This window comes from Antedon bifida, chromosome 8 (genome assembly GCF_963402885.1).
Source record: "Antedon bifida chromosome 8, ecAntBifi1.1, whole genome shotgun sequence".
NCBI lineage: Eukaryota > Metazoa > Echinodermata > Crinoidea > Comatulida > Antedonidae > Antedon > Antedon bifida.
The window spans coordinates 18,255,903-18,265,415 of record NC_136233.1 but is presented as its reverse complement, the minus strand read 5'-3'; the positions used below and the strand labels follow the sequence as shown (position 1 = coordinate 18,265,415).

Sequence of the window (9,513 nt, the reverse complement as noted above, 5' to 3'; positions counted from 1 at the left end):
TCTTCACAACCATGAATCACAATTAAATAAAATTTGGTACTCATAAATGTTAGGGCATAAATCATCATATGGCAATACAATTACGTGCGTAGCGCATGTAACGCATGCGTACGCGCGCTTAAAATTTTCAAAATTTATTTTCGATAAAATAAGAGTACGTTTCAGGCAATTTTAAGCGTTTACAAAATTGCCATGAGTGCGCGCGTTAAATGTTATTGCGCACTCTTTTTGCCCGATTTCTGTTTTCTTGACTTACTTTTCAACTCGAAATTACGTTATACGAGCACGTAAAATGTGACAGGCTACGCACGTGTAAATTAAAAAAATATAAATGTTTTTAAACATTTCAACATTTTTAAACATGTTCAGTAATTTCGGTCAGTTGGTAGGTTGGTCGGTCGGTCTGTCTGTCGGTTTGTCTGTCGGTCTGTCGGTCTGTCTGTCGGTCCGGTATCACTATGCATTGTAGCACGCGACTTAATGGCTGTTGGCCTTGTTTTTATGGAAAGAAACAGTAAAACTATTATAATGAAAGCAAATATTTCCACAGACACAGTTATTTCAAAGTGAACGTCCACAATTACTACGGAAATTCGGCCTAATATTTCAGACGTACAGAAAGGATAAACAGGGTACTACACGGAAATACAAAACGCAAAATTATTATTTTTGGCCTTATATTATAGAAAACCTCTGGCCGGAAAAACGCAATCATTATGGACAAACAAATTCATTCTGCGCCTGGTCAGAAACAAAAAATACAAGCTGACCACCGATACATTGTGTATTTTTTTACGATGCATTCTGCCAATTTACAAATATTTCTAGCCCTGGACTTCTATAACGCTATATGAATATTGTAGGTATGTGATGAAACGGGAACTAAATTTCAATTTAGTGGCAGAAAAAACATTTAATATGAAATTAAGGGTGTTGCCCGGGCCCTGTGTCCTCCCCTGCCACCCTTGCACTGTGTCCTAGTGGGAACCAAGCTTAAGGGCCTCGTCATTTTTGTCAGCTACCACTAGACGTCTGTCCACAACGACAGCGACTGACAACATAGGAAGGTTCTAGATTTTCGCGTTGACTATTCGACTCCGACATCATTTTGATGCGCTAGGTCGTCTTCCTCGTCTTGACTATGGATTTGACGTACGTACCGCGTCCACACGATCTAAATGTCCCTATTATAAACCAGAACATCGTCGTCGATTGGTTATAAAATACACAAGAGTAACATTTGTACACTGGACTTCCTAGTTTTAAGTTCTTAGTCAACCAGAAATATGGTTTACGGTGCCCCTGTCTAACCACCGACCTAATCTTGAAAAATACCCGCACACAATAACCGGTTGAACAGCGAGTACAGCATCATAATGTTGAAGACAGGCCGATTTTCTTTAAAAAATACTATTTTAATAGATTTAATATACATTTATACAAATGTATTGATTTGCGATGAATGAAACATTCCAAACAACATACCTCCATGGTTTAACGCAAGTAGGTACATGTATAGGCACTTAGAGAATACATTTAAAACCTTAAGATATAGTATTGCAATACTATACAATACTGTAAATACTTTTTTGAATCGCAAATGTTTTACTGTGAGTGTTGGTACTACTGTTAGATATAATATAAACATTATATACAAATAAACTGTATTACTGTGAGTGTGGGAGGCCCTACTGTTAGATTATAAACACATAATATACAAATAAACTATATTACTGACAGTTGCTTCTCAACGTTTGTATTAATTAATAATTACAAAAAATATAAACGTCGTAGTGGTTTATCGTCACATGTACTTTTACTATTTCAATTGACTATGACAGTGACGTTCATCTGTGAGCTCGACCTAGATGGTACGCGAGCAAAATTCATTTTCTTTCTTTCTGTGCATGCCATCGCATACTTACATTATTATTGTACAATACATAGACATTAATAGAGGCTCAGTTCACTCATCTTCACAATGCATGTTTCATAATTAAAATAAAATAAACATTGTTCAAAATCGATAAGTTTTGTATTATGGTCAAATCTGAAACAACTATGTAATATATGTATTGATCTTGATATTATAGCTAAATGAAATATTTCACCTTCAATATATTGTACACAGAGTAGTAGAGTCATAGAGTGAATGTGCATCGATCCCTTTAAATTCGCACCAACAAAAGTGTTTTAAAACTCGACGAAATAGAACCAATGTTGTGAAAATGCACATTTTAACCTCGTGAAACTGCGGTTCAATCCGTCTCTCCATTTTCCAAATGTCTATATCTAACGGTAACATTTACTAGGCAAGTTATACCTATATGCCTATACATTATACATATACCGTTACTGTAAACTCTGTAAATGAACTCTTAAATAACTATAACATTATAACGTCATTGCAGAATTAAAATTACTGAATAAAACAAAATAGACAATGAAAATACATTTGAATAAAATATAGAACTTACCCATGAGTTTAATCGATGAAGTTGGAAGCATTTGTCAAAAACACTACAAAAGTATCATTTTACAATCTGTAAGCCCCTAATTTCAAATCCTCGATCCGATCCTACAGTCACAGAAGCGGCACATAATAACATAATCTGTTACGGTAAATAAATTGTAAAGAAAACAGGAAATAAAAGCTCAAGAATATGGGCAGGCCTACTTTAGTACACCAGTATGCGTGTTACGTCACAGAAGCTCTCGTCTGTTAACAGGTGATCAGTATTGCTAAATTGCTAACTACACCTGATTGACATTCATATGCATATTACATCACTGGATAATTGTGTGACTATCTCAAGTATATGATATTAATTTCAAAGTCAGAATGTTTTCTTTTGTATTGATTGCTCTCACTCTTATTCTAGCTTAGTGCTTTTATTGGTTTTCAAGTTTACTGTATTTCCCAATTAACACTAAAACGAAGCGTCAATTGTATTATTTTTTAAATATAATGTATGCAATTAATTTTGTTACTAACCTTTCTTTGCACCTTAACATTAAATTGTTTAATTTCATCTAATAATTTTATCGTTTATTTGAATAATAATGACGTGCCATTAACTATATGCTAAACATCTTATAAACATTTGGCTTGGCGAAACCTGTTGTATTTGATCTATTTCCATGCTTATAGCGACTCCTATTCTAATGTATGCCATTATTAATCTCATAAAATTATTTATGCTTCCTGCCTTAACCCGATAGGAGAAAAAATACATACCGGTAATAATTGAATGATGGAGGGTAATTTAATGAATAAAAAACACACGGTTATGGTATTTCAAATGAGTTTATTAGGTCTCTAAAGTTAGACAACACCTTGATGATAGACAGAAAGCATTTAGTTGCAATCATACACAGCGTTGGCGTCAACTTAGGAACTCTGTGCAGAAGGCCATATCCCACGCCAAAGCCACTTTCTACAAGAATTCTATTCAATACCTCAAGCGAGATGACCCCAAGAAGTGGCATGATGGCATTTCTAATTTGTGTAACCTGAAGGAAAACGTTTAGTATTCAGGGCCTTTCTCTTGGTGAAACCGTTGAAACTGTCAATACGCACTTCCCCTCCCCCTTGTTGGGTCTTCAGCTGGGGGAGAAGGACCGGTCATTGCTAATGATGTAACCTCAACTTCAACTCATCATGTTCAAGGGTTGAATTGCCTGTAAGGATGAAATATTAATTATTATTTAGATATTAAAAGAATAGGCAATGAAATAAAATTCAACTCATTTCTAAACATATGAAACTGAAAAACAAGAAATCTGGATAGATTATGTGATACTTTATTATTGTTAAAGAAAGATATTTACTTATTATATATAGCAAACTGGCAAGATCTTCTTCATAGAAGTCATCAACATCAACAGGAGCCACAGCAACATCAACCATTATAACCGGTGTAGTGATGATGTCAATTGGGTTTAATTATTAATAATAATATTATCATCATCATCATCGTCGTCATCGTAGTCGTCATCGTAGTCGTCATCGTCATCATTATTATTACACGGTTCCATATCTAATCATCCTCATCTATTAAAATGTTTATTTTTGATATTTTTATACACAACAATGCATTGCGTTGACAAAAACAACAAAACATACACGACAAAATAAACGAAATTTTGTTTGTATTTGTATATCCTATAACTATATCATTATAATATTATATAATCTGGCATGAAGGCGAACATTCGTAATAATAATAATTCATCAATGAATATGAAAAATAATATAAATATTATATCTCATGAGATGGGTTAAAATTTGTCTGAATATTATTGCAACAAGCATTTACACGGCGATACTGCATTTTAATTTTGTATAATGTTCTATCTTTGAATTTACTGTTAATATTTGCATTATTCAATAGCAATACAGCTGCTGAACCCAACACAAATGCGTTACAAAGTGAACCATCCATATCATAATGTATTTGAATACTACTATTAGTTAACTCTCCCAATACCGGACTCTCTCTCTAAAAAAAAACAACTTTCCTAAAACCAGACTATATTTCTATACACATCTTTAAAAAAAACCCACAATAATTAAAATGTATACAATTAAAATACAATACTAAAGCAACATATACAATGCTACACAACTATGTGAACAGAAGAACAATGTCATATTCATCACTTTACAATACACTATCTGTACATAAACTTCTCTGAAAAACATTTTAAAGCGTTTATATTCAGTGATTAAGTATTTTTTAACACGGAATATATTGATGAGACCACATCATTAACTATTAGTGAATATACACAGCCTTATCTCAAGCTCTGTCTACACTATCAAACTAGTTTGACAAAAAAGGCGTGATATGCCAAAATATGGTAGTGATATGACATCATCATGTCCATAATTATATGGGCACATCACATTAAAATTTGATAGTGTAGACAGAGCTTTAGAAATCCAAATTTGTTTGATAGCAACATGCGGACAACTTACTCCGACGTTTTGAGCAATGTCGTCATTAAAAGATGACGTCATGACTATATTCACTGTTAATGCAGTTCAAAACGTTTATGTAAGTGCACCGTTGTTGGAATATACATAGATGTACACTACTAATGAATGAACACAGTATTAGTAATGTATAATTTAACCTTCCTTTCACAGACACGTTTTACATACTGTTTATTATATTATCATTCTTTAATACACTATAAATACATAATATACACTGAAAGACGAATTAAAAAATACTATATACAATACAAACTGTATACTGTGCAAACAACATATTTAAAATATATTTTTGTATCAACACTGCTCTTAGCTAACCTGCAATAAGAGTATAAACACATAATTTGGCCCTTTATTTGCAAATAACAATAACTTTTAAATTCAGACTCCAAGAAAAGAAAATGTACAAATAATTACGAAATAAAATAAAAATGGAAACGTTTGTTAAGAAACAAAAAAAGAATATTCCGTTTAAAGTCTTTAAAAAATTAGTAAACATATATATAAAGTATAAAAAAAACCTCACACATTGAAAAATCTTGTTGAGAGAAATTTATTATGCGGTGATTTCATTTTTTAACTTTTGAATTATCACTAGCCAATACTTGTTTCAAACTTTTCTTTGAAGCCTGAATTTAATCATTAGGACAGCAGCAATATTAATCACAATTAAGGCCTTCCGATATTGTAAGTATAGTTTCTCAATAGCCTACTGAATAAGCACAAACAACTATTCTATAAAACACTAAAGCTAGGTATTGGCAGTTATTATCTAGGTCATCCCTATAAAAGGCAACACAGTGCATTTAATGACAGACCACACTACAAAACTCTTAATATGTAAAGCACCTATTTACACCACAGTGCCCCACCCCGCATACCATATTTATACTAATAATAAAGAGTTTTTCCAATACCGTAAGGATAACAAAGAAATATATATCTATTACACCTGTAAAATAGGGAACTGATTTTAAACAAGTATTCCATTATCAGATTATGTCTCTTCTTCTGTCTCTTCTTATTGGGTCTTCGGAACAGACTGTTGTTGATGGTCACTTCGTACCGACTGTGATAGAAAACTACCTGGTACTCATGTACCTTATCTACACCAACGAACACTGTTTTAAACGAATGTAATGGTCGAGTGCAGCTGAAGTTATTAGAAGAAATACATAGTGATCCGATGTAAATGAAAACAAATTCATCTTTTACGGTATTAATTTGTTTTAAATCACTAGATATTTTTATGAGATTATCAGAAGACACAAATGGACAATAAACAAAGTTTCGAGCCTACTAGTGTTAAAGAAATAGGTTGCCAAATAGGAATACATGCATACACATGTCTACATTTTTCCAGAACTGTATGCATAGTGGCTGCAACGATATACTGTACATGTGTACTTATCTAATACAAAACAATTGGCAGTTGTTATGTCCCTGCATCCTAGTTTTTACTTTGGGATACTGTATGGAGTAAAATATAAAAAGCTAAATCTCTATAAACACTACAAGAAAATGGTAACACTATTATAAACACTTCTCATTTTTTTAGATAGATAAATATTCTAACGACAAAAAAGTTTTTACAAAACAAGATATATATTCTAGTTTATTATTGTTTTTAGTATTTCTAAGAGCAAAAAAAAAAACCAAAAAAAAACACACACAACATAAATGTATCTAACACTTCATTTCTACATAATATATTCATTAGAAGCATATTTAAGCAAATATTTTGTATACAATATTAATAGTTTACCAACGTGAGTAAATATTCTTTTAGAAGAATTTTGAAAATAGAAATTATTGCAAGAACCGATACAATAATATTTCATAAAATATGACAATAAAACTATCTAACTTACTAATTATCAAGGTAAGGTTCGCCACATATTCGGCACAACAATTTTTTCTCTTAATATCATTTTTGAATAATAAAACAACGTAACATATTAAAAAAATGTAGCATTTTTTTTGCATTTTATGATTCATATAGAAAAATAAATCTTTCATGAATGTTAGGCAGTAAAGCTTAAGCCTGTTTTCCACTTTAATTGAAGTTGCGCGTATCCAATTTGTTAGCAGTGAACAACAATCGCACTACCCTTTCCACTTTATAACAATAGCTGCGATATAACAATAGCTGCGATTTTCATCTCGTGCCTGCTGCTGACCTGTACGATTTGCATGGACCTATGACAACTCCTTTCCTGTGCTCCGATTGGTTGCTTCGCAAAAAGTAGAAACTGTTCGAACTTTAAAGTACTAGTCTCAATATAGACGGAGTGCACTTAATAATATTAATAAAACGATAAATATTTTGGCACATATGGCGTTTCATACGTATATTACTTAGTTCGTATTTTAAAATAAAAATCGAATAACATAAAAAAGACAATCACTACAGACATGAGGGTTAGGTTATATAAATTACGTAGAGTACTGGTACTAATAATTTTGCTGACGCGAAAAACTCGGGGAATTGAAACGTTTTTGATTCGCGCGAATAAATTTGCCTAGTGGAAAACAGGCTTTACAATTTAATACAAAAAAAAATAAAAAATTAACATCCGATTTTCGGTCAATGATTTACTAAATCAGCTACTTGGTAGACATGGATGTATAATAAGCATAATAATTAATTTTAGGCCATAAATATTTGTTTTATGTCTTTTTCTTATATACTGTAATATAATATAGTTAGTTTTTGCATAATGTTTCCAACATAAATGTAGTAGTTCTATAATACATATAGCTTATCAATTATTAGGCTTTTTAAAACTAGCATGTTTAATATTTTTGGCTGTTTTAACATTGAAAGCTTTTGTACAATCAGTGTATTGGTATTCGGAAGGGACCATACAATAATTGGGGACACAATAATTCATTAATAACTCTTGAATTAATTACATTGATGGTGAACGAGTCGGCCAATTTTGATAATCATGCTTTTTTAATTTTTCCCGTTGTTTCTTTGCATCTGCTTTGTGTTTAACTTTCCCATCTTTACCTTGCTTTTTCACTTTCTTCTTCTCACCTTTGTTGTTATTCCTGCTAATCTTCTCTTTCTCCATCTGTCGTCGGTAATCCCTAGCGTCGCCATTAAGCGTGTTTGACTTGATTTTTATACTCGCTGGTTGAGAATTGTTCCCTTGAAGTCGAACCTCCTCGTACATATGATCCATTTGCCGTACAGATGTCTTGAGAGATGGTGATGATTTTGAAGCTGTCATTTTCATATCACCCCCATCATCGTCATCATCATTTGCCATTGCTTCGTAAGTGTGATCTTTTCGTTTCCAGAAGTTCTCTGGCGTTTTGATAGATTCAATGTGTACCATATCTCTCGGTGGCATGGTTATCGTGAGTGGTGCTTTTTCGTCTTTTTCACTTACTGCTTCATATAAGTGTAACGACTCTTTGTTTTTGTACGACTGATGTGTAGCATTCTGGGAAGAGTTTGGTGATTTATCATCTCCATCTTTGCAGTCCTCAATGCTTTGATATCCGGTCTCTCTGACAGGAATACCCTCATTGCTACCTGTTGAGTCTCTTGAGCTGTGACTCTTTACTTTTGGCCTTGCTCCGGTTCCAGCGAACAGGTTTTCATTAGGTGTGTTTGCTTGATTTGTTGCTTGTTTGTTTTTGTTGTTTTTGTCTACTTTAGCATACAAATAGCTGAAATCAGTTGCATTTTGCTCATCTGAGCTCTGTTTTTGTTTCTTTGCTCCACCTTTTTGCTTTGACTTATCAACAACAGCATAAAGCGGCATACCGGTTCCACCTACAATAACAAAAAAACAAATAAAATGTTTATCAAAAGAATATCACCTTATAAAAAATATGTTATATGAAGATAAACTCTCTAAAAAGCATAAAATGTCAATGACATTTAACAAGAGGGGTAGTATCGTTAAATGAATATAATTTATTGATCAAGATGGGTAATATTGACTATCAACAGGAGACAGATACTTCATATTTCAATCATCTTCTAAATTACTGATTTCCTTTCTGTTGATTCAATTTGGGGCGGTGTACCCTTGAATTCGTGTACAAGAGAATGTAATTGTCAACAAATAGATTATAAAAAATGAATTTGATGATAAAAACATAGCAATCCTAATCTAAAGAGTTTGCAGTGTAATAAAATTAATATGAATATCATATTATCTGGCCATACGTATGTGAATCATGTCAATTAAGTGCAGAAATATATTTTTTTTCTAAATTCACAGAAAACTGAAACAAGCTGTACTCTTTATGTATTATTATTAAGATATTACATTACAGTGAGTAAGATTTTTGCCTTCAAGAAAATTGTAAATTTTAGCCAAATTTTCTTTCTAAAGCAAAAATAATTGATGAGGCTCAAAAAAGGGAAGTACTGTATATTAAAACTCTCCATGGTTCTCCGAATAGTACAAGGTAGAAAAGAATTGGGAGGATATTAAGACCTTTAGAAAATTCAAGTCTCAAAATCTTTCATTATTCAATGATAACATAGA

General features: G+C 32.3%; 1 protein-coding gene across 1 annotated transcript in view; it reads right to left on the bottom strand.

Moving 5' to 3' along the window:
* Positions 1–4,135: 4,135 nt before the first annotated feature.
* Positions 4,136–9,513, bottom strand: part of LOC144850304 (uncharacterized) — a 32,773-nt gene continuing 27,395 nt past the window's right edge. Inside the window, exon 9 of the mRNA XM_078707554.1 lies at positions 4,136–8,789. Within this exon, the coding sequence (XP_078563680.1) occupies positions 7,912–8,789 (878 nt within the window). The 3' untranslated portion in view covers positions 4,136–7,911. The remainder of the gene's footprint in view (positions 8,790–9,513) is intronic.